The following is a 26,907-nucleotide window of genomic DNA, read 5'->3' on the forward strand; positions in this document are numbered from 1 at the left end:
GACATTTGGTATATTGTCACTTTTGGGAAGGTATTTCTTTGGTTTACTTAGGGTAGGCTTAGATTTCTGCCAGTGGACAGTCCTCACAAGAATAGTTAGACAAACATCTGTGTGTATATGTGTGTGCATGTGTGTTAAATTCCATTAAGCACTCCAGCTAGTCTTCTACCTGTAAAATATCTGGGTGGTCAGTCACAGGCATGTGTGCAATAATAAACAGTATCAGCTTCTTCGGTTTGGGTGAATTACAGTGAAATGCGCTTATTAGATTTGAGCATGGTATGTTTTCAATCACTTTCTCTTACTTGCCTCAAGCTTTCTCCTTAAATAAAACATAATACCTTCCTGCCTTGCCAATTAATCCTAAACAGCCTTGTAAAAGTTGGCTCTGGATGATGTTTTTTACCTTCTCTTGCATGGCTGCTTGATATCTCAGGGAAGCTGGTTTTTGCTCTGCCTGAGAGCATTACTGCAGCACAGCCCTGTCACCTCACCAGCCTTTCCCTGAAAGAAAATGGCAGCAATAATGACAAAACATAACAAATATAGATTTTCTTTCTTTATATTTATTTGCAAACTTTAAAGCAATGCTATTATACAAATACACACACAGTAAATTATTAGTACACAATTTAAGAGCTTTCCCAAAAAAACAGGGAAACTGCATAAACATACATATTGAAAATATTCAGTAATACTTTCAATGTTTCAGACTGTTCACACTTGTATTCCAGTTTGGATATTTATACTCACTGACCAGCATAACTTTAAATGACATGTCCATCTCAGTCAAATCCTTAATATGAAACCATCTGTATATTACAATTCTCAATTGATAAGAGGAAGGGCTAATGGTTAAACAGTCACATATTTCCTCAGTGAGGCTAGAAAAAAAAAATCAATCCATTCTTACTTTAATCTTTAATTTTTTCATGTAGTTTTAAAAATAGGTAAGATTCTGTACTGTGTTCCATGCAGATGCATCAGTTGCATTCCAGTAATACACTAAAATTGCAAACTATTCAATTTAACACACATATTCAACCTGATAACTGTCTAACAGAAGGGATCAGATGGATTTGAGCAGAAAAATAGCTGAACACATTTGATTGAGGTGATTTAACAACTGTGGTGTCATTTATCCATTATTTATTCTTTTTAATTAAAACTGTCAGCAGTGTCAATTTAACATTTTATTGCCGACATAAATGTTTGGGTTGTTTTTTAGTATAGAATTAGTCAATAGAAAAAATGTGTTTAGCTAGCTCATATGCTAATGATATACGACTATATTTAACAGCATACCGATGACAAGTGTTGTCCTGAGTCAATATAATAATTTCATTGAAAACAATAGGCACAAAAGATTTTTCTTCTCCCCATGATGCCTAAACTATGGTAGAAGTTCCCACTGAACTTTCTGGAAAATTCCACATTTGTCATAGTAGCGAGTTTGTTCAGGAAAAAGGGTTAAGGGGGCGTAATTTAATATGTCTTTTCTTTTTAACTTTTGACAAATTATTAAATTAATTACACATTAATAGAATGATAATCCAATTGAAGTTCTGATTTTCTGATTATTTCTCAAAGTTAAAAGGGCTGCACTAGTTTACCATTACTTTATTATGTGTATTATGTACCATCATTGGGACACAATGACACCATGATCATAGAATTACACAGTCTCTTTCTCTCTTTACATTTACATATTAAATATTACCATACAAACTGTACAGAGCATCTGTAACAAAATGTACATTTTGTGAAATGATGTTACAACCGTACTTTTCATGGTTTTCATGTGAACCACAACATTTCTTTAACCTGTTTAAGGCAGATAATAGAATAAATGTACTGATGCTATTTACAGATTTAGCAACCCTAAAATCAAGCCTTAAATATAAGAAAATATAAGAGGGGCTGTAGTTTGTTTCATGTTTACAATCATTTTTAGCCACTTAGACTGTGGTTTTGTTTGCAAACTAAATCCTTAGATGAACTTGTTGGTAGAAGCATTTTAAATATCCTTTTTGAAGATTTTGTGTTGTCTGTTTCACAGTCACAAGAGGTAAAGGAAGAAGAACTTGTATTTATACACTGAAAACAAGACAGTAATATACATAAAAATTTGGCTTTAGCTCTCAAAATCAAAAGCAACATAATTGGCAGTCTTAACATAACTAAAGGTGTCCTCATCTTCATTTTCCAGCACACATGTCGGATATTGTCCGTGAGTATTCACTGCACTTGAGTTCCACGTGTGGGCTTCTGAGCAAAATATTGAATAAAATAGTTCAACCATGATTTTTGTGCTACATTTTTGACGAAAAAAAAAAAAAAAAAAGTTTTTGGTTTTGACTGAAGGCAGGCAGCATTTCTCTTAATCTCAATCTTTCAAAGATCATAGAATTCAAGATGTCATTTGCTTTGCCCAATAATAGTCCCAAGTATCAAACTCAGCATGGCTTTAAAGTATTTGTGTTGTTTGCAACACAGCAGCCTTGTATGAGCGGCATCTCATAGTCCAAGAAATCTTTCTGCACTGCTGACTGAGAGGACATTATGTCTGGCTGCTTTTGGGGCACGGCTTCGTTGTCCAAACCTACTTTAACACCCTCCAATTCCAATTGTGAAGGGTCACAATACAGGTGCAATTGTGCTTTTTTTTTCCTGTGCATGTAACAAGCTACACCAGCAGCAATGGCCATCAGCACTAACAGGAGAACAATAGTCAGTGCTGGCAAAAGCATTGTTGTAAGTTGTGGATCTTCTACTTGTGCGCTGGTGTGCTGCTGGTTTAACGTCTGAGCCTCTGTGCATACCCTGTCTACATCAGTGGTCTCATCCAGTAAACTGGCACAGATGGAGTATGTGGAATTCGGAAGCAGTCCACGCAGTGTGTAGGTTTGATGAATGGCTGGAATGTTGCGTTGCTGTGGACGTTTATCTGATCCTGAGAGGTTTCTATAAGTTAGTTTGACAGTATGGATATTTGAACGTCTAGCGACATAGCGATTAAAGTCCACCAAAATAGATGAGCTTGTTATTGCGTTTACAAAGATTTCAGGCAACACATTGATTGATGCTGTAGAGACATTTTCAGGTAGAGACAAATCCTCCTTGTTCTCACAATATTTTCCTGAAGTCCCACGAGGACACGTGCACTTAAATTGACTTTGATGATCCAGCCAACATGTGCCCCCATTTAGGCAGATATTGGATGGACAAAAATGTATGTTCAGACCTGAGCCTGCACTGCTGCTTGGGGAAGCTGGGACTGGAGGTATAGGATGAATGTCTGTCTCTGAAAAAGGTTCATTGCTGGGCTTGAAAGGAATTGCACGTGTTGTGCTGTGCAAAGTGGTGATCAGAGGTGGTGCCAGTGTTGTTGTCGTAGCTGGACTTATAGTAGTCGTTACAGGGCATCCAAAGTCATTATGTCCTAGTCTTTCCAGCACTTTTCCTGCATTTCGAGGAGGAAAATGACAGCGGGTCTCCTCTGTCCTTCCAAGCATTATCTGATTATTACGCAGCCAGATGTGAAACCAGGCCAGTGTGCAGAGGCAGTTAAATGGATTCTCTGCAACAGTAAGTTTTTTTAAGTGAGGAAAAAGCATGGTCATGTTTTCTGGCAAGCTCTGCAAGCTGAGGTTGCTGATGTCCAAATCCTGAAGCTCAGTCAGGTTTTCAAAATGTTTCCACTTTAAAGGACCCATGGGATTGCCTGCTAAACTGAGTGTGACCAAGCCCATTGCTTCCGACAGCACTCGAGGAAAAACCTTTAATTGATTGTTCGAAATGTCCAGCTCATGAAGGTTCTTAAAGCTACCCAAGAATTCCTGATTCAGGGTGGTAAGCCCCAATCCACCCAATTTGAGTGACTCTAATTTGGGTGCCTGAAGGTCAGCTGGCCCTAGTGAAGGGATTTTATTAAACCGCAGATCTAGTAGAAGCAGATTAGGCATTTTTAAAGCAGGTATTGTTGTCATCTTATTTCTGTACAGCTTCAACTCAATTAACCGCTCCAGGCCATCAAAGGCCGCCGGGTGTATGCTCCTAATGGAGTTGCTGTGAAGATACAGCCTTTCCAGCAACTCCAGTCCAGCAAAACTGTTCTGAAAAATATGCGTGATTTGGTTAGATGAAAGATCCAGGTTACGAAGGGAAGATAGTGGCTCAAACACATGAGCTGGTAGTTCATTCACTTTGTTTTGACTGAGGTCCAGCATCTCTAGGCTTTCTAATCCAATAAAATCTTCCTGCTCTATGGTCTCAATGCCATTCTTGAAGACATACAGTTTTTTTGTTGATTCAGGCACGCCTGGGGGCATGGTTGTGGCCTGGCGTGCAAAACAGAAAATAGAGTCTGAATTTAAACAAGTACAGTCTTTTGGACAGCTATTGACCAGTGCCCAGGATGACATCTGCAGATAGAGGAGAAGGGGCAGCAGAAGACAGTGGAAGGGCTTCATGGTGCTGCTGACACTCAGCCCTAAAATGAAAAATGTAAGAACATGTTAATAATCAAATAGTAAATAAATAAATAATGCTTAAAACAACAGGGTTTAATAAGAAAAAAGAATGATGCATGGTAAAGTGAAATGCCTTCATGTAAAAATCCAATTTACCCTAAAGGGGCATGATGTGTATTTGTTATTTTTACAATGAATATTCTTTTTGTTAACTATATTTCCAGAGTAACAACTGTTGCTGATTCCCAGCACCAAACCATCTCTCAGAAAACAACAGAAAGTATTCATCACACAAATATGTATGCACAGGAGCCACCTATGTATTATCCATTGGATCCAGAGGAACAGAGCAGTACATCTGGGGAGTGGAATAAAGTAATATTCCAAGGAGACCAATAGAGAATTGGGAGAGATAAAAAAAAAAAAAACAGACTCACTATTAGCTGTTTGCTGTATATCATCCTCTGGTATAAAATTAGTCATGATTGTTAGTAGCTTTGAAAGTGGAGGAAGAGACCTTTCTTTTTCTTCTATGTCTCTTAGGGTTTGACATTATGTGTGTGGGGGTGTATATTTCGGGTTCATGTTGAGGTGAAATTCTTAGTTTTATTAGAGAGTACTGAGAGGGGGGGGGGGGAGAGAGAGAGAGAGAGAGAGAGAGAGAGAGAGAGAGAGAGAGAGAGAGAGAGAGAGAGAGAGAGAGAGAGAGAGATGCTTTTGAAATGCAGCCATAGGAAAAAATTGCATGACATCATATTCATCTGATATTTTATAAAGGGCATGTACAGGGAAATTGTGTGCAAATCAGTGGGAATAAATTATAATGTGGTCAATTGTTCAAATCATTATCTTCTTGATATTATACCTGGAAAGTAAAATAATTTTCTCCTTACACTGAGCTGCCTGTGTACCACCTGTACTCGGGAGACTCAACAAAAGGCGCTAACACAGGTGCGGGAACTGATTTGTTGAGACACACAGGGCGATAAGTGAAAATGTGCGGCTTCCCACTACATAACTTGAGCATCTCAACCCTGAAGTCTTTTTGCTAAATTTGCACCTCATTTGTAGATTTATAACAAAAGGCTGAGGCTGAAAAGCATACATTTAGAACTCCATTCACAAATGAGTGTCTCTGATACATGATACACTTCTGTCATTTTTGTCACTACTGTTTAACTCACTGCTAGAAGTTACCTGAAGAGACGTTTCACAAGTTGGACTGCAGTCATAAATCATACCTTAACTAGCAGGAAGGAAGTTCAAAAAAGATACAGAGCCGGTTTTTGCATTTTGGCTCTACTACCGAAAAGCAGGTTAGGTTACGGTTTAACAGAATACTTGGATGACTGCCATGCTGTTACAAATAAAGGCTTCTGGTGGCTACACATGCACTGTTTTTGTCTGTTTGCCTGTCCCTTTTAATGATGCTTATTTCCATGATTTCAGGAGTAACAGGAATACCTAAAATATCAAGACTTGACAGGAGATATAATAAGCACAGTATAAGCTTGTTAGTCTTGTAAGATTTACTTAGACATTTTTTCATTATTTTCAGAAAGAGAACCTGCTGATATTTTATGAACAACAGAAGGTCTACTTAGTATTTTTATTGTAGCTGCTGCTGGAAACCACATTTGGACATTATACAGTAGATAAGACGAACGGCTCGTCATGGTCAGTTTGCTACACAAGTCAAGGGTCATTGTTGTCCCAAGATGCTAGTCTTTCTGAGCACTGTGGAAATGCACTTGTTTGAATTAATTAGACTTTCTTAAGAGTAAACTAGCTTCTATTAATGAACAGAAATGCAGAATGATATCTATAGGAATTGTTTTACAAGCACAAACATATTTAGAGATCAGACATGGGGAGGAAATGCCAAATGATCTAAAACATGTTTAAAATAAAAAATGAGTAGTTTCGAGAGTGAAGACTGTAAAAGAGAGTTACTTGTGATTTAATGAAACTTTTTTCAAAATGTAATGAACTAAATAGTTAAAGACTAGGAAAACTCTGCTTGCTATTTTTTGAATCCTCAGCTGTCTGGTGACTTTTCTCACTAAAGCTTCAGATTCCTGTTAAGCTATTAGGAGCTGAACTTCTGAGAGCTTTTCTGCTTGGTATGGCTATTTACCATAGTGCGTCTCAAACTAGTATGGCCATTCTCTCCTGTCAACAACCCAGAAAACCTACTAATCACTGTTTTTTATTATGTTGTTTGTTTGTTTTTTTTTTTATGTGAAACTGCCGGGTCAGAAACCATGCCACGTCAAATAACTAAAATCATAGTTTCCCCCCATTTTGATGTTTGATAAACATGAAATGGAATTTTCCCTGGTTACATTTCTGATCGTCTATACACCTTGTATTTTTGTCCTATTTCATTTAACCATTTGAAAAGCTAAAATTAGTAGGTTCTGTAAGTAAGCTTCTGAATCTCTCTTACAGTCTTCTCAGAGAGTAAATGAGAACAAGCAGTAGTAAGATTACCTTACCTTACCATACTTTGAGTGCTCACTTACTTCTGACTGCAGAGGCTTTAACTTAATTGCCTGGACATTGTTCTTTATGTTGAAAGGCTATCATTCAAGGTGGCCTGTCTCTCTGCTATTTGTTTTTGTGAGCAGCTGAGTTAAAGATCATCTTTAATAACACTTTTTCATAATAGCAGAGAAAACATTTCAGGCCAGCTTCAGATTAAGATACATTACTCCATTTTCTTCACTGGTCTGTTGATCTGCCCTCCTGTACCCTTTTTGACCATATCATTAGTAGAAATTGATTCCCCACAGAAACTAACTTACTAACTTTTCAAGCACTGGTTCTTAAATGATACATAAATATTTTGGGCAAAAAAAACTTAACCAGAGATGCATGTGATGTGTACAAAAGAAATAAAGCCAGAGATGAACTGTGAAAACAGCTTTTCAATTCCTTTCAAAACATGATGAAAAAAGAAAAACCATGGGTTTATTAAATGGGTAAATAAAAAGAAAAGTTAGTGAAAGGAAGGAAAGAGAAGGCCAAGAGCAGGAACTGGAAGTGCAAAGAGTTACAAAAAGTAAGGATTTGCCATCAGAACAAAGCCCAGGATCCCAGATTGGGAAATAGAGGCAATTGATGGTTTGCACTGGGTAATGTGGGAGAAGCCTTCTCATTCATACACTAATGCAAGCCTTTTGCTATGGGTAGGAGTGAGCGGACAGTGCACTACTTGTTATGAGGGCCTCATGGGCTCCCTGTGGAAGAATGGCTGCATTAATGTAGCACAGTTTAAAATAAAATCCAGCGCATACCTCAGAGCTGACTTCTTGGCTGTTTACACAGGTTATATATCTTTATAGTAGTAAAGAAGCTTTGCAGCCAAGTGAAGATGAGCCTTAACTACATAAACTAGGAGCTATTCAAGTCCACTCCCACCCCATAGGATCACAGTTGGACCCCCTTTACTCACAATCCATCACCACTGGTACCATCTGTCAACAGCAGCATAAACAAAAGATCAGGCGCAAAGAAGAGAATAGATCAAACATGAGAATGTAAAGCATAGGCAGAGGAATCTCTTGCTGTCAGCAAACCATGTAAGATATGGAAACTATGAAACTCTGGAATGATTGTAATGTTGAGTTTGTTTTCTTAATGCAACATATGTGAAGGAGTTTTAAATTTGACGCTTTATTTTTGTATCTCATTTAATTAGAAAATGTATCTCTTGGATAGCAGTGCTTGTTTGAATGGCAGTTCATATGCATCTCCAAACTGCACTGAAAACAGAAATTCTATGAAAGAGAAACCATACTTTAACAAGGCGCTGGTACATCAAAAGAAAAGGACCCAATAAGCCATCTGTTTTTAAGAGATTCGTCCTGAAACGTTAACAGACACAAACTTTGCTCCCTCTCTAACCCAATAATACAGGCCCAGAGTATAACTGCGGCTGATTTAAAGGTTTTAGGTTGGATGGATTTGTTGTTGGATAGCGGTGACTGTTAATGATCCAATAGGGTTTTTTTTCTTATGGATGTTTCTCGCTGCTGGGAAAAACATGCTGAATGTCTTTACTGCATTGTATTAATCAGTCAGCTGTTGACAAAGAACCTTAGACGGAAGCAGTGTAGCTTTGACTGCGTATAGTTATCTCAGGTCAAGCATGTTGGTCACTTTGTCAGGAGCCAAAACCTCTCTCCTCTTTTGCTTGACCCATGCCTGGCTGACATCACAGAGATAAAAGTCCTGTTTGCAACAGGTATACAGGTAGGGTTTCACAGGCAGTTGCTTTGAGCGTGTTACTCCCTCCAAAGTGCGATGCAACCTGACGCCTCCAGCATGAGTGTTCTTGTGCCAAACCGGGCCTGTACACAGCCTGCTAAAGGCAAAGGGATGTTTAGGGCAGTTGAGTGGAGCGGAAAAGAAAGGCTGCAGTTTGTCTACTTACTTTGGCTTGTGCCAGGTGGATTTGAAAGGGCCAAATGTTACACCTGTGGACAGTCAGACAGCAGATATACCCACACTTGTTGGTGGTATGGTGTCCGCCATCAGTATGGACTTATCTATAATCTTTTGTAATGAAGAGAGCTCAGACTGAGTGGCTGCAAGGAACCTTTTCTAGTACAAAGCTGTGCTGTTGGCTGCATCCCGCCCCCCATATCAGTCAACACAGAGATACTTCATTTAGATTACCTCCTCATATGATGGTCTTCAAAAGCCTACAGCCACAGTGCCAATATTGTTTGTGTGTGACTGATCCCAAGCTGTTCCAGACTGTTTAACAATGTCCTCTAATAACTTCAACACATGTTGAAGTAAGGTAACATTGTTTGCATTAGATTTGAGATCAGTGGGATTCATTGGTCATTCATTCTGGGACTGGAACAGATTTGACCTCATGGGTGTTTTTTTTTTTTTTTTTGACTTGTTTCTTCCTCACTGCATCTCTGAGAGTTTTCTCTTGCCAGTCACCGCTGATTTGCTCATTAGAAACCTAACTTTAAATTTCAGCTGTGCTGTGATGGACACCGTTAATAGCATTATATAAATAAAAAACTATTTAAATCTTTGGGTTATCTCTGACTCCACTCAAGTTCACTAGAAATTGTAAACTTTGTAAACTGTGGCCTTTTTTGTCTAAAATCCCTCACCAGGTAACTGGGAACAAGGAACAGCATGTGAATAAAGAGAAGTCTGCAGCTTTCTTCCTCAGAACTATATTTACATTCCTAGATTTAAATTTTTTTGAACTCAAAGTCCAAACTAATACAATTTCTGTGTTCCCCTTGAAGTCACTCCCCCAAAATACAACCACAGATTCTGCCTAGGTTAAGAGGGTACAGTAAATGTTTTTGAAATCAACAGACATTGTGATTGACATTCAATAAGAGCTGCCTTGCTTGAGTTTCTGGATTGTGAGGAGAAATATTAAAGTTATCAAAAGTTACAGAGTAGAATTAGTAAAGGATTGAGTGTATTGTGGTGCTGGTTTCCATGCTGCTCCAGCAGTGAGGACTTCAAAACAAGTCAAAGATAATGAAGTTCTATTCGAAAGCATGTCAGTAAATGTCTATTCTAATATATTCAATGGTTCTATATTCGATTCGAATAACATTTTACTCATCCATAATCATCTAGTACATTATTTATATTTAGCACTTTTATAAAATATAACTAGTATTGTATTGGTCTGTTGGTCTGCTTTTTTTGTGAACTTTTAAGTTTGTTCGTCAACATTCAAAATTTCTTTCTGTTACGCCTGTCTGAACAAACCTACGAACACAAACACACATACATGGTTTGCACAAGTCTTCTTTGTGTTCTGTCAGGGTCATCTGTGTCTGCCTTACACACATGCTGGAAAAAACACACCATGCCACACAGCATGACCACAGCGCATTGAGCATGGACACAGTCATGAAGATCTGATTTTGGCTATCACTAAAATCTATGCTCTTGAATTTTACTAGCAATCTCTATTTTGAGGTGCACTCAGGTGGACATACATATATGAACAAACTGTGACTATAATACAGATGTTCTTAAGGGTAGGTATCGTTGGTGTCTGGAAAGTTCAGACCACACAAGACTTTCTTTAAAAATCCATTTGCACAAACTTGTTTCCATTCACAGTCACCGTTTAAAAAAAAAAAAATCAGAGCTACACAGCTCTTCCCTAAAATCCTTGCCGACACAAATTTTTTACTCCTGTCCTCTTTCATTTTGCCAAGTACATCATTAACTACGACTTATGGAAACTCCACATGCCATCAGCCTGGTAACTTTAACATAAGTAATTAATCAATATGTAAGCATGCTGTTTCTTTGATTTTAAGGTAGGTATACTGAAAGTGTAAATTAAATAGTTTTTAGATTTTAAGTTTTTCTGGTTTTGATTATGATTCTCATTTTATATGCAGGTTGTTGACAGCTTTCGCAACACTGTTTTATCCTCATTCTTCTTCATTACTTTATGAGTAACAGACTATTTGTGCGATACCGGTTTCACTGGATATTTATGCCAGGAGGCATATTCTATAAACCCCCACACTCACACACCATGGAAGCGAATGAAAGATAAACAGCACAACATGATCTTTTATTCAGTTCTGTGTACTTTAACACACTTGTTGGTTGTTGGTCATAAGCCAAGTCCCCACATGTATATGGCTTTATTTGTTTAAACATAGCATAGAAGATAAATGCTAGCTCTGAAGCCCCACTAAGCAAATAGTCCATGTGTGTGTGTGTGTGTGTGTGTGTGTGTGTGTGTGTGTGTGTGTGTATACTATATAGATAGATAGATAGATAGATAGATAGATAGATAGATAGATAGATAGATAGATAGATAGATAGATAGATAGATAGAGAGAGAGAGAGAGAGAGAGAGGGAGAGAGAGAGAGAGAGAGAGAGAGAGAGAGAGAGAGAGGGAGCATGTGTGTGTTTATTAAGTGTAAATACAAGTGTCTAAGGCTTAGCCTGAAACATACATGTTTTTTTAGGCAGGGCTTCTTCAGCTTTAAAGTTAAAAGCTAAATTAAAGATTAACTAAGCTTCAACCTCAAAAGAGGAGACACGGACTGTCCTACATTTATTACTGCCTCCAACAAAGGCTACATGGCTATATAATTGTGCGCTTGTGTGTGTGTTTGTGTGTTTGTTAGACTTGCCCTTCATGATTGCTTGTACCATCAGCCTCGACTATCAGGTTCCCTCAAAACCTATATGAACACTGATCCCTGGCATCCTGGTTCCCCTTAGAGCCACATTTAAGACCCATTCTGCTTCACTGAACTCTTTTTAACCTGTTTTTCCAGATCTCTAAATAAATCCCAGTCTCATTTGTGAGCGCGAAATTGAGTCAGGATGTGTTGTGACTGAAACCGGGTCCTAGAGAAGTTTTATTCATGACTCCTAAAATATATTAGGTTCTTATTTTGTATTACGCTGTGCGAAGTTTCCCTTTGTCTTGTCCCAAAACACCCTTTATAGCTGAAATTACAATCAAGGTAACAGAAAGGTTGATGTAAATAAAAAACTCACCAGAGTATATAAATCTTTCTCTTCCCCCTTTTTCTTCCTTCCCTCTCACTTGTCACTTGTTCTCCCAGACAAAAGACTTTTCAGTCTTCTTCTGTCTCTGGAAGAGTAAGAGGTAAGCAGTGGTTTATACGAGATACATGCAACAGCATTTCATACAGGCCTCTATGTCCATTCTTTATAATAAACATATATTTCAAATTTGGTGCTCTCTCATTTCTTTAGTTTTTGTTGATGAAAAACAGCTCGAGCAGATATGATGGACATATTTTGATAGCATAGTGATAAAATGGAGTCACAGTTTGCATCTTCAGCTCTTTGACATGCAATTATAGAAATGGAGGAAGTGACATTCCAAAGAATTCAGGGAAACAGTCAATTGTATTTGCTGCCAACAAATGTTATTGGCATTTCTCTGTTAGGTGTATGTGCACATACACACGCACACGCACACACAGCTTTCTTTTAACACCTTGTTTAACTGAGAGAGAGAGAGAGAGAGAGAGAGAGAGAGAGAGAGAGAGAGAAAGAGAGAGAGAGAGAGACTGTGCATGTGCGTGAAATTCCTGAATAGCATGCTTGACAATTATTTGTCAGCAAAGGTAAGAGTTTTTACTTTGAGGTAGTTGTGTGTGCACGACTTTTGCCTAAGGCATTTCAGACACTGAGTAATACACACACATATGCACAGAGCAATATGTTGGCAGTAATTACAAAACAGTGTGTTCCTGTGATCTCTGAGAGACGACAGCCTACAATCCATAGCTACAGTGTCATCACTTAAAGAACTGAAGAAAAACGCAAACACACACATGCTTTTTTTATGTCTTTTTCTGAATTTAAAATGTCCTGACGTAGATTTATCATGCATACTTATCCACATGGACCTGGCACACACACCTAGGTCTTTTTAGATCCCCTGAAGATGTTGAAAACAGACTGAAATCTGTTTAAATAATTAAAAACACTTCTGTGTGTTCATGTGTTTTAGCCAGATGTCACACAAGTGTAAATGTGTCTCTTTGTAAATGTCTCTCCAAGCCACATTTAAAAAAGTACTTCTCAACACATTACATCATGATCCATGCCTTTCTTTAAGGAGATTTAAAATCAACATGCAAAATGGTAGATTCTGCTGATATGACACTTTTTTTTGCATAACACAACTGAAAACTAGGAACAGCACAGGAAACTGGTGGTGGAATTTTATAGTTTTGTTTGCATAATAACGCATGATACGGCAATCAGATGATAATGTGGCTAACCAGAAACATTTGAATACATGTGTAAATGCCTGTTGTGAAATTCCTGTTATCATACATGAAAGGAAAATTACATTTACTTATAGACCTTTTACATTTTGCTTAAATTTTTCAAGCTCAGTATTTGAAGATAGTATTATTCTAGTACATCGTGACCCTCTTCGCACAGGCAAACCCTGAAACTAGTTGTCTTATCACACCTCTTACTAAAATACACTTCTCGAGTAGCCAAACTCGTAAAACAACTCAGAAAACATTTTCTATCCTAGGGTTGACAGATATATAGGCCACATGTAGTGTGAAGCTCTTGCTTCTCTACAGTAGATTAAGTACTGAGACAGCTGTAAATGTGTACATTCGTCATTGTCGCGGGAGTTTAAGTTTGAAGTGTGCCACTCTAAATATGGGATTGTTTTCCCTGTTTACCTCAGTGCTCATTTGCTGACAACATATCAGCTGAAGATACCTCAGAAATCTATGGAAATGCATAATTACAGACAATTCTAGACTTTTTCTGTCTGAGGACAGAAACATTCTTATGTCTTCAATTTCAACTACTGCTAATTACAATTTCTACAAATTAACTCAGAAAAATCACAATCTGGAGTTTGCATTCAAGAAAGACGCATTCTGCCTTTTAGGTTCTTCGTTTTCTACACTTAATCAAATTACTAGGTTTTTCATAAGCTAGTGTATACAAAAGATATAATATAATATGCCAGAAGCTGCTTTTATTTTATTAGCATAGTCTAAAAAAAATATTCCTGGTATATAAACATTGTGCAGGATAATTACACACTCTCGACAACAGCTGTGGTTGCCCTTGTGATGAGGATGTGATTGTGATACAATTAACAATATGACTGAGGTGCAACTCTGAGAATTGAGTGTAAAGAGTGTGTGTAAAGTGTAAGAGTGTGCTGGGTGGGCAGTGTCCATCAGAGCAACTCACACACATGTTCCTTTATTTTTCCTGCTTTCCTCCAAGCCAAGTATCGCTTATCTTTTAATCAGTTTTTGAGTGATGTTAAAATGTTTCTCTTGCTGATTTACCTGAATATGTATTAGTCATTAACTGTGTCTGGTTAAGCATTTGACCTTGTGTAGAGTTCAAGGCTATGGTCAAACATGGCTCTAAGCTGTTTTTGAGCAGCTAAGTGTTTGCACTGGTGCTGTTCTTTTGCCTCCTCTGTTCCAGGTCTCATTTCCCAGTTCAGTTTGGAGGTAATTACAATCTTTAGATTAAAATTCATTTCTCTTGATTTACTGCTTGGCTAAATTGCTGCAATTTTGTGGTGGCGTATAAAGATGTGTTCACTTCTGCTCTTTTTTCTCTCTCTCTGTCTTCTTTTTAAGGTAAAATTAATGGGCAAAGTAGCAATTTTCGGATCTTTGTGCTCTAAATGGAAAATGAGACACAATCAAATGGCTGAAGTTTATATAGTCTGCTGGAGATTAAAGATTTCTAAAACAGGAATGGGTTAGGGTTTGTAAAGCTTGTGGCCATTGCATAAAGCACATGCACATGTGTTTATCTTCTCAGGATTTTTAGATGTGGCACTTCTCAGTGTCTTCACTGCTTAGTGTGATGAATGTTAGAAATCATGGGTATATCCTGAATATATAATTAAATCTCAGAACACTCCTTTTTCTGTACTAGTAGCTTTTCCTGTATTCCTTCTGCCTGGATTTTTACTCACTCTCATCTGTGCCTAATCTGGTGACAGAAATAGCTCCTTATCAGTAATAAAAAGAAAGGCAGGCAGGTGTCTCATCAGAAATAGAAAAAAAAAAAAAATTTAATTACTACTGAATTGGCAAGTCAATTGTAGTCTTTGTTTTTCAGATTAATCAGAACTGAGCAGAAAAGAAAGCCATTTTAAGAAGAGAGAATAGAAGTGCACTGGCTGTATTAAGAAGGCAGATATTTCCCAGCTACTTTCTAAGTGTCATTCGAGAAGAAAAGGCAGACAGGGCACATAGCCTTTTAAGATCATCCTGTTGTTTTGGCAAGGCCTTGGTGTATGTGTGTGTGTGTGTGTGTGTGTGTGTGTGTGTGTGTGTGTGTGTGTGTGTGTGTGTGTGTGTGTGTGTGTGTGTGTGTGTGTGTGTGCTGCTGTTCTGCAGTTTGACTGATGGTGTTTGGACAGGGTAGTAGAGGAATACCAGGGTGATGTTATTCTGACACTACATCTACTGCAAAGCAACCTGGCTGTTAAAGCTTTGTGTGCCATGTGCAGAACTCTACATTTTTCACAACGCTATTTTATGTTGGACAAAATGTTGTTTGGTATTCATAAATCTGGCAACGTTGCTGTTAAATATTGCTTTATATTTCTGTGTAGTGTTCACCAGTGGAGGATTGGAAGAAGTTAAAGTGCATACAGTGACAAGAGTTTATATTGTCTTTCTTAACAGAGCATGCCTGACTGCCTACAGTACTGTCCAAAGCCTGGGTTCATAGTGAAGTTGGTCTTTTTTTTTCTTTAGGGTTAATCCATGGAGGTGCAAGTTTTTTTCAGTATATATGTCCATATCAAACCAGAGCTCTCTAAAGGGCTCTTGATCAAGTCTTTCAGGAGCAGGATTTTGCATATGCACTGTTAGAATATGCATTTGCTGTGAAAATGTTCATGTTGCATCAGTGTAAAGCTACTCTGGGGACAGAGCAGACATAATGCCTTCTTTATCAGTTTACTGCTTAATAGAGCGAATGTGTCAGGTAATACCTTCAGATTACTGCACAAACCATTAACATAATTTGCTTTAACAACACAGAAAGCTATTAAAGAAATACCTCGTTTTTAAACTAAATTTCATTTGGTAAAGGTTGACAAGAGGCCATGAACACAGACATATAGTTACTGAACAGTAGTTTTCCTTGTCACTTTGTTGATCCTATCAAGATTTCATCTTTTGTACCTTGAGTATATCTCTTTCACTGGGGATGGTGCATATTTTGTGCTTTCAATTACAGAGTAAAGCTTCTGAAAGAAATGCCATGGTCTAAGATCCAATTACATACCGTGAGGTATTATAAATAGATAAAAATACTAATTATATGAACTATACAATCATTTGTACCACAAGTGACGAGGAAAAGACGTGTTAAAATCAAATCGTGTACGAATGCAGTTGGATATGCATATAAAGCCATGGTGTAAAATAATATAGAATCAAATCTGATATCACGTACAATTTAAAATACTATAAAAACCTTACAAAAACAACTAAATTTTTACAAAATGTGACTGCTCTTATCTCAAGAGAAAAAAAATACCACAGGCTTGTTTAGTTTAGAAGGCAGATTAGAGAAAGAGAGAGAGAGAGAGAGAGAGAGAGAGAGAGAGAGAGAGAGAGCAGAAGGAGGGGGTAATGTGAATTAAAGTCAGTCTGAAAAGTCTGAAATAATTAATCTCCTTTACACACCATGTGACTGAACGTTACTCCTGAGCTCCCCTTTCCTGTCTAACCCTTCTACGGACTTGTTTGCTAAAATTTTCAGCAGAACCACAGCCATGTACAGTTAAGACCAGTGCATGACCGGTGTGAATATCAGTACTGTACAGCTGAAGTTAACTATGAAACTGTGCTGTGATGACATGCACTCACACTTGGGCAGTTTTGCATTTTACATTCTTTTAAGTCCACAGTGGACTTACAATAATGTCCACTGTTATCACAGCCAGGGTTCTGAGCGCCTGAGAGCCCAATACTTCCTCTAAAATATACCAAATCTTTGGAGAAGCAAGACACGCCTGAAGCTACGCAAACGGCAAACATTTAACTGCTCTTGCTCTTCCATCCTCGTGTTATATATCCTGATTTGATCAAAGCTGGTTTGGAGTGCATTGTAAAGAGAAGGTCCAAAGATCTCAAAGCAAATTCTAATGTATTTCTGACATACAGCATAATTGTGCGTTTAAGCCAAACCGGAGTAATCAAAGCTTAGAAACAGGACACACACTGTATAGTTTTCTGAAGCCGAACCGAACTCACCGAGCGTATTAATGTGACGCTGTCCGCTTTCAGTCCGCTCACAGTCCCCCTCACATTCCCCCTCACATGGTCCAGTTTCTTATTCAGGAGGAAAATCCTTCGAACTGCCTTCAGATCAGACCCCAGTGGACGTGACGCTCTTAGATCAGATCAGATCCCTGTGGACGTGACGCTCTCAGATCAGATCCAAGTGGACGTGACGCTCTCGGATCAGATCAGATCAGAGCTGCTGATCACTGCTTTTAAAAAACCCCGGCGGTTTCCCCGTCGCGCGCGCAGCCGACCGTGTTCGTGAAACCAGTGTTCAGCTCGCGCCTCAGCCCCGCTTCCAACCAAACAGAGGAATACCGGTGAGTGGGCGGGGTCAGTTGGGGCAAACGGGCGTGGTTAACACGGCCACAAGTCCGCGCGCAGCGTGTTTTGGTTTGCGTGGCGTTCAAACGCACACACACAACCGGTATACACAGCACGCAAAGACACTGCTGCAACACGCATATCCCAACACAGATCCCCTACTTATTACTCAACAATCCACGGTGATTCTTTTATATAAGCAGCACCGGAGTGTATTTTAAAATGCAGACACACACAGTGCTTTTCTACTGTCCTTCTGACTTGACCATGCAAAGCTGAATAATTTTTCCTCTCTTAGTGCCTGCATGTGTACTGTTTAAGGACGTGGTGAACATCAATCTAAATAAACATTTTCTTTGCACTTGTGTTAAATACTTGTTGACGTGAAGTTAAGCGGTTCTGTATCACAGATACGCCAGGAGTTTAGTGACAGGCTGTTTGGGATTGAAAAGTGCACAGCAACTTACTTGCACCTCCTAGTGCAGAACAGACGTGCTTTTCTGATTAATCACTTTGTGCGTGTGTGTGTGTGTGTGTGTGTGTGTGTGTGTGTGTGTGTGTGTGTGTGTGTGTGTTTGCTCACACATGCATATGTGTGAACATGTAATACCTTAAAAATATTACACTGACTTCATTCTGTCATCAAAATGCTCTACATGCATGTGAAGAAAAAAAAATAAACAGTGGTGCACATGAAAAAAAAAACCTCCATCTTACCTGAATTTGAACAAAGAGGTTGCCAAGAGGAGATTGTAAATTATTAAAACTTTCTTTCTTTCTTTCTTTCTTTCTTTCTTTCTTTCTTTCTTTCTTTCTTTCTTTCTTTCTTTCTTTCTTTCTTTCTTTCTTTCTTTCTTTCTTATGATTTCATTTGTAAACCATATTTTTAATAATAAGGGCTTTCTATCAGATAAGTGAAGAGAAAAATGTCTCATGAGATGTCTGGTATTCGACGTGGAGTAGAAATTCAATATTTTTCCTTTAGATAAGCTGATATCTCTCAATTGAGCCAAGTTAGGCTGCTCTTATAGGCCACCTTTGTTGATAAAAAGACAATAACTAATGGCTAATTGCTGGCTTTCATACACTTATTGCAGTGTGACAGATGGGAAGTAGCAGTTAATAAACCCAGAGATGACTGATCATGTCACATTTCATTACAGGGCCTCACACATGCCATCTGAGTGTTTATGCAGAAGCTTAATCAGTTGAAAAAAAACAAACTCTTAAGAAAGTATGTAAAATCACATTCTCTCTCTCTCTCTCTCTCTCTCTCTCTCTCTCTCTCTCTCTCTCTCTTTCTCTCTCTCTCCAGTAGGGGCAACACTGAAAGATTAGCTTAACATAATGATACAATATAATCACTTGAGCCTTGTTACTCTGTGTACGTCTGATTTTCAATTGTTATTGTAAATTAGAGCCTTTTTGTTCTCTACACTGCTGAAGTGAATCTGAACCTGTTGCGTTGTCCTAAAAAAAATTACAGAAAATAAGTCTCTACTTATTCTGTGTTGAGGCAGCCTGGGTAGTGACCTTTACTAAGCCTGACTATAAGGCTGTTTTTATACAGTCCTCTATGGTTTCTATTTGCCCTTTTCCCACTGTCACCCATGGCTTCATAATCACTTACAGCCCAGAGCATTCTACTTGTCTTCATTTTTCAACTGCTCTGCTATTCTTTACATTTAAAAATGCCCCTTTCAAGAACCCACAAATTCCACTGCAGTATAATTGCACATATGCCCGTTTGACTCATTTTAAATAACGCTCTATGAGGATGCCAAATGTCTAAGAATGATTTTTGTTATCCAGTAACACTGTGTGAAGATGGAGAAGTGTTTAGAGCAGAAGTCAGACTAGAGCAGAAAATTTATGCCTCAGGAATTAAGATGAAAAACACATCAATAAAATGCTGAAAGGGTCAGTTACAAGTACATTTTATAGTTTTATTTTAATGCTCTGCTAGAGATGTGTTTATAAAATGATATACAGCATGTAAGCCTACGCTGAATCCACACCACAGTTCTGTGCTTCTTTTGATGTCAGAGCAATATATATAGGGTCACAGAGCAGCTTTATAATACTGTACCATGGGATCCCTAATGAGCAAAGCAATTACATTAGGCAAAAAAACCTTAAAGGACACCTGGTTAAGGTAACACCAAAAAGTGGGCAAGGTGGAGTTCAGTGTGAATTAATGGTGCAATTGACTATAGGTCATAAGAATTACATTTACTTTGTTACTGTCCACTGTGAATTATATACATATATAATATTATTTTGTTGAGTCAACACAATTTTAAATCATTGTAGAGGTCGAAGGGGAGTGTAAAGTTGGAAGGACACTAGAGGTGAAAAGGCACTGTAGACATGAAAGGGCACCAGGAGGCTTGGTTTTGGTTTACAGATAAGCTCCACGTTTTTGCATCTTTATCACATTAGAACAAACAGAAACCTTTTTGGAAAAACAAGCATTATTTGATATATTGTGAGAGAAATGTAGATGTATTTTTTCGATGTGCAGTGAGAGCAAAAGGTGCAAGATTATTACTTTTTCTGCTCTCTGCCATTTTAAAGATTAAAAATGTTCTCTGCAGTTAAACAACACAAGTATCTTTATTTTCAAAGGTTATTCCGAGGCAACAGCACTCTCTTGTTTTAGTTCTCATTTAGTCTTTTATGCACACATTAATTGCTCTCTCTAAAGGTGTGTTTGTGTGTTTTTTCCAGAGTTAGAGAAAGGATTGGAAGCTGACAAGTATGGACATGATGCTTCGGTCTGTGTAGGTGTAGATGCAAGTAGGCATGCGTGTTTGTGTCATTGAAGACACTTCTTCATCATGTGTTCAAGAAAGCCCAGGAATGTGACTATCTGTTTTTGTGTCTGTTTATATATATATGTGTGTGTGTGTGTGTGTGTGTGTGTGTGTGTGTGTGTGTGTGTGTGTGTGTGTTTGTGTGCGTGCGTGCGTGCGTGTGTGTGTGTGTTAGGAGGGTAATGAATAGGAGTATGTTCAAAGTGTGGAGAGAGAGGGAGCTGAAAGATGATACTGTGGCGTAAAAATTTTTTAAGCCAGCCATCAGATTGAGGGTCATTCAGCCAAGACTATATTTTACAGGAAAAAATAGGACAATTGAACAGTAAAGGCTTTCATCCCCTATTCCATATAAGAAAAGTTTATTTCAACCAGAGCTTTAAAAGCAGTGCACAGAGATTTATTTTTGTACAAACATTTTGGCATTATTTATGTTAATCTCTCTAAGACTCCTCTAAGGGATACCTTTAAATTAAAAATAAAATAATAAAAAAAATTGAGGGACAGAAGGAATGCTGTCATTTTCATCATCACATACTGAAGTGTTTTATTCCTCAGTTAAATTTAATGTTGTGCGACATGCACCAGACAGGTTAGTTCCTGTTGTTGCTTATCTTACAGCAGCAACAGTTCCCGTATCAACCTTGCTTTGGAAAAATAACTGTGGCATGGTTGTTGGCTCTACATGGAATGGTTTACAGAGAATTACACAGTTTACACAGAATGGTGTGATGACTGTAAGTGCAGGTCTGCAGGCTAAAACGCCATAATTAGAAGAAATTAGAAGAGAATTATGACAATTGTCTGAACTTCCTTCTTTTTCTTCTTCTTCTTTCGGCTGTTCCCATTAGGGGTCGCCACAGCGGATCATTCCCTCACCACATCCATGAACCTCCTCCTTGGCCTTCCTCTTTTTCTCCTACCTGGTGGCTCCATCCTCAGCATTCTTCTACCAATATAATTCATGTCCCTCCTCTGCACATGTCCAAACCATCTCAATCTCGCCTCCCTCATCTTGTCACCAAAACATCCTACATGCGCTGTTCCTCTAATAAACTCATTTCTAATCTTGTCCATCCTCGTCACTCCCAACGAAAACCTTAACATCTTCAGATCTGCTACCTCCAGCTCCACCTCCTGTCTTCTACTCAATGCCACTGCCTCTAATCCATACAACATCGCAGGTCTCTCCACAGTCCTATAAACTTTCCCTTTCATTCTTGCAGATACCCTACTATCACAAATCACTCCTGTCACTCTTCTCCACCCACTCCACCATGCCTGCACTCTTTTCTTTACTTCTCTAACACACTCTCCATTACTTTGCACTGTTGACCCCAGGTAAATGAACTCCTCCACCTTCTCCACCTCTTCTCCCTGCAACCGCACCACTCCACTGCCCTCCCTCTCATTTACACACATGTACTCTGTCTTACTCCTACTGACTTTCATTCCCCTTCTTTCCAGCGCATATCTCCACCTCTCCAGGCTCTTCTCAACCTGCTCACTACTCTCATCACAAATCACAATATCATCCGCAAACATCATAATATAGGGAGACTCCTGCCTGACCTCGTCCGTCAACCTGTCCATCACCACTGCAAACAGGAAAGGGCTCAGGGCCGATCCTTTATGTAGTCCAACCCGCACCCTGAACCAGTCTGTTGTTCCTACTGCACACTTCACTGCTGTCATACTGTCCTCATACATATCCTGCACCACCCTCACATACTTCTCTGACACACTTGACTTTCTCATACAGTACCACAGCTCCTCTCTCGGCACCCTGTTGTACGCTTTCTCTAAATCCACAAATACACAATGCAATTCCTTCTGTCCTTCTCTATACTTCTCCATCAACATCTTTAAAGCAAATAAGGCATCTGTGGTGCTCTTCCTCGGCATGAAACCATACTGCTGCTCACAGATGGTCACCTCTTCCCTCAGCCTGGCTTCCACTACTCTTTCCCATAACTTCATGGTGTGACTGATCAACTTAATTCCCCTGTAGTTACTGCAGGTCTGCACATCTCCCTTATGCTTAAAGATCGGTACCAGCACACTCCTTCTCCATTCCTCAGGCATCCTCCCACCTTCCAGAATCTTGTTAAACAATTTTGTTAAAAACTCCACTGCCAACTCTCCTAAACATCTCCATGCTTCTACAGGTATGTCATCTGGTCCAACCGACTTTCCACTCTTCATCCTCTTAATCGCTGCTCTCACTTCCTCCTTACTAATCCTATCTACATCCTGCTTTACCAACTCCACATCATCCAACCTTCTCTCTCTCTGATTTTCCTCATTCATCAGCAGCTCAAAATACTCCCTCCACCTTCTTAACACACTCTCCTCACTAGTCAACACATTTCCCTCATCATCCTTTATTGCTCTAACTTGCAGCACATCCTTCCCAGCTCGGTCCCTCTGCCTGGCCAATCGGTATAAATCCTTTTCTCCTTCCTTAGTGTCCAACCTCTCATACAGCTCCTCATATGCCTTTTCCTTGGCTTTCGCCACATCCCTTTTAACCTGCTGCCGCATCTCCTTGTACTCCTGCCTACTTTTCTCATCACTCTGTCTATCCCACTTCTGTTTTGCCAACCTCTTTCTTCTTCTGCTCTCCTGTACTTCCTCATTCCACCACCACGTCTCCTTGTCTTGCTTTCTATTTCCAGATGTCACACCAAGTACTTTTCTAGCTGCCTCCCTCATCACTCCTGCAGTAGTTGCCCAATCATCCAGCACCTCTTCACCACCACTGAGCCCCTGTCTGACCTCTTCCCTGAACCTCACACTACAATCTTCCTCCTTCAGTTTCCACCATCTTATTCTTCTTTCAGTCCTCACTCTCCTCCTCTTCTTCTTCGCCTCCAAAACCATCCTACAGACCACCATCCGATGCTGTCTAGCTACACTGTCCCCTGCCAACACCTTACAGTCTCCAGTCTCCTTCAGGTTGCATCTCCTGCATAGCACAAAATCCACCTGTGTGCACCTTCCTCCACTCTTATAAGTCACCCTATGATCCTCCTTCTTCTTAAAATAAGTATTCATCACTGCCATTTCCATCCTTTTAGCAAAATCTACCACCATCTGCCCTTCCACATTCCTCTCCTTAAAACCACACCTACCCATCACCTCCTCATCACCTCTGTTCCCTTCACCTACATGCCAATTAAAGTCTGCCCCAATCACCAATCGTTCTTTCCTAGGTCCACCATCTACCACTTCATCTTATTCACTCCAGAATCTTTCCTTCTCCTCCATCTCACAGCCAACTTGTGGAGCATAGGCACTGATGACATTTATCATCATCCCTTCAACTTCCACCTTTACGATCATCACCCTATCAGAAACTCTCTTCACCTCCACTACACTCTTACTGTACTCTTCCTTCAGAATCACTCCTACACCATTTCTCTTTCCATCCACACCATGATAGAACAGTTTAAACCCACCTCCAATGTTCCTGGCCTTACTCCCTTTCCACTTGGTCTCCTGAACACACAACATATCTACCTTTCTCCTCTCCATCATATCAGCTATCTCTTTCCCTTTTCCTGTCATAGTACCAACATTTAAAGTACCAACTCAAACCACCACTCTCCTACACTGCTCCTTTCCCTGCCGTCTGTTTCCTCCTCTCCTTCTCCTCCTCTGGCCAACAGTAGCCCAATTTCCACCGGTACCCTGTTGGCTAACGATACCTGTGGCGGTCGTTGTTAACCCGGGCCTCGACCGATCCGGTATGAAATTCTCATTTGTGATCCGCATATTTGATTTGGCACATGTTTTACGCTGGATGCCCTTCCTAACGCAACCCTCCTCATTTACCCGGGCTTGGGACCGGCACTAAGAGTACACTGGCTTGTGCATCCATAATGGCTGGGTTAAATTGTCTGAACTTCCTTAATACAACTCTAATGAACAAAAAAAACCCATTTAAAAATGTATAAACTTTCATCAGCATGAAGACCACATTGGATTCCACTCAGCCAAGAAAAATACTTATTTAACTATCCAGTAAGCTAAGCTTGTGCTGACAACAGCCTCATATTATTTTTCATGTATGACAGGATTGGAACCAAATGTGGACTTCTTCTCTTCTACCTTAAGTTTTAGTGTTTTGTCTATGCTGAGATCCTTTGCTGCTTTCTATGATTGAAATGAGTGATTATATGATTTACTAAATCATTTTATATGGGTGATAACCGAAGACTGTATCAAAACTAATCCATGTGGCATCCTGAAATTGGGTGTTTACAGAACCATCTAATGAAAGAAATTCTATACAAAAACATTATAAATGCTATACAAAGCTGCAATAATTGAAAAATTCTCTTTCTTCTATTTTTGGTCTTACCTCCTTATTATCATAACGATTTATCTGACATACATATACTATAGCACATTCATTAAAATACCCTAATATCAACGGTTGTTGATTGCTAAAGTTTTTGATTGCTAGTGTTACGGGGGGACCTTTTAATTTTTGTTGTTTGTGCAAGGGATAATCTCCAGAGCATGCATTGTTCTTGCTGATGTTATTTATAGGACAATGTGAACAATGTTACAATTTCAAATAATTTACCTATAAATATAAATATTGAAAATAACTAGAAACTGCAGCAGAGAAACATCAGTCAGTAACATTTACTACAGGCACGTTATAGTTTAAGGTTACAACTAAGATTCTGGTTATACTACCTGTACTGTTGTCTGTCACAGAAGAACTGAGGCAAAAGCTAAAATAAAAAATAAAAAATGATTCTATTGCAATGACAATTGTTTCCTATTTATCTTTATGTTTGAACTCGAGCCTTTCCCAGTAACTGGGTGTTATATGGGAATGCAGTCAAGCCAGCTGATGCTGCCATGTTTTTGAGAGATTGGAGGAAGCCAAAGAACCTGGAGAAAACACATTCAAACTCAACACAGATACAGTAGTAACTTGAGCCCAGCATTGAACCAGAGCACCAGGAACAGCAGTACGTCACTCTAAATAAATCAGAATCTAGTAAAGGAAGAGAAGTGAAGGATTTTTTTAATTACCTAACACACAAGCATAAGAGTTTCAAATGATTCCTCTGAACAAGTAACGTAACCAAAACTTGATATTCTGTAAAAAAAAAAAATTTGCTTTAGACACATAAGAATGAGTATTGAGATTCAGCATTATGAAATGTATCCATTTATTCAGATTAAATAAAAGGATATAGACATTCTTATGAAGAAGCATAGAAGATGCATAGACATCTACACATTTGACTTATCACATAAAAAGAAAAAACAGTGCTGAAAACATTGAATTTTGGCACACAATAACAACACTATCAATATAAATCTACATTAGACATGTGATGCTATATTTTAGTTTTAAATTATGTTAAGTGGGTGATGGCTGAGGAAAAACTGGCTGTGTAAAAACCTTTATAAGTCAAACCACTCACTACAATTTATAAACACTGGCTATCTGATCATGTTTTTGTTTAGGCATCTACATCAGAAAGTTAAATACTTTTCTAGATTAGTGCCTTTTCCTTGCAGACTATTAAGTGTTTTTTATACTGGGTGGGCATAAGAGTTGGGGATTTGTCTTTAAAGACTATAGATCCCAAAGCTGCCACATGTTCACTGTCACGACCTAGAAAATCAAATGTAACTTTATTGTTCTCTTTACAGTGCTTGTTTGCTGGAAACACCTGTGTTAAGGTTAAATATAAGGTTGATTTTATTAGCCTTCCATTTCATTAGTCACTAAACACCAAAAAATTATGTCTGATGTCAGCACAAGATACAACAACTTAATTAAACTTCAAAGAGATGGAAGCGTATTATATCTACTTGTTAATATATATTTTATTATTAAACCGAAAGAAGACCTAACAGTATAAATGTCATCATGAAATACTTGCAAAGAAATAATGTATGAGGCAGTATGTGTTTAATGTGTAATTCCACCACCATATTCTTCTATTTTTTACATTACAGTCGAAGTTCTGTGTTTCCTTTCATTTGAGGTCACTGTGGGAACAGGCTGCTTGGATCATTTCATTACTATGCAAAGGCATTAACCTTGATGTGTGTTTGGTGACTAGAATATTCACATGGATGGAGGTTCTCTTTATCTCTTTATATGCAGGGGTGGATTGTGGGAAATTTCCAGTAGTGTTGAAGATTTAGTGACAACATAACCTAAAGTTTAATTATATGTCTTCAGCTAAATAAAGCAGTACTTGATGTATGATGTTTGACATATGCCATGTCTCCAACATAACCAGAACTGAGAACAGTCCCATGGTTGTTCCCACAATACCTGTGAACCTTTATTTACAGTATTCTAATAAAGTGGGCTATGGAATTTGCAGTCCAAAACACCATTCAATCAATTATAAATCACAGTGTGATTGGCAGTTGGCCTTTGACAAGCATTTAAATAGTTACAGGATAGAGATAACAAAAGACTGTTA

The 26,907-nt window shown here is 38.7% G+C and overlaps 2 protein-coding genes across 3 annotated transcripts in view; one reads left to right on the top strand and one right to left on the bottom strand.

The window, feature by feature from the left end:
• coro7 (coronin 7) overlaps window positions 1–26,907 on the top strand; it is a 131,747-nt gene that overhangs the window by 87,756 nt on the left and 17,084 nt on the right. The window lies entirely within an intron of this gene.
• Window positions 540–18,110, bottom strand: vasnb (vasorin b). 2 transcript variants are annotated; one of them, XM_083565846.1, is made up of 3 exons: window positions 17,265–18,108; window positions 12,007–12,103; window positions 540–4,492 (listed from the first exon to the last, which is right to left on the bottom strand). In XM_083565846.1, exon 3 carries the CDS (start codon window positions 4,470–4,472, stop codon window positions 2,457–2,459), a length of 2,016 nt encoding a protein of 671 aa, XP_083421972.1. In that variant the 5' UTR covers window positions 4,473–4,492; window positions 12,007–12,103; window positions 17,265–18,108; the 3' UTR covers window positions 540–2,456. The 2 variants fall into 2 exon arrangements, with proteins under 2 accessions (XP_083421972.1, XP_083421973.1); XM_083565847.1 differs by lacking the exon at window positions 12,007–12,103 and having other exon boundaries at window positions 17,265–18,110.

The sequence above is a fragment of the Silurus aristotelis genome, assembly GCF_946808225.1.
Source record: "Silurus aristotelis genome assembly, chromosome: 17".
Classification (NCBI taxonomy): domain Eukaryota; kingdom Metazoa; phylum Chordata; class Actinopteri; order Siluriformes; family Siluridae; genus Silurus; species Silurus aristotelis.

Excerpts from the sequence above, each read along its gene's own strand:
- vasnb (XM_083565847.1), bottom strand. The coding sequence starts at position 4,472 with ATGAAGCCCTTCCACTGTCTTCTGCTGCCCCTTCTCCTCTATCTGCAG.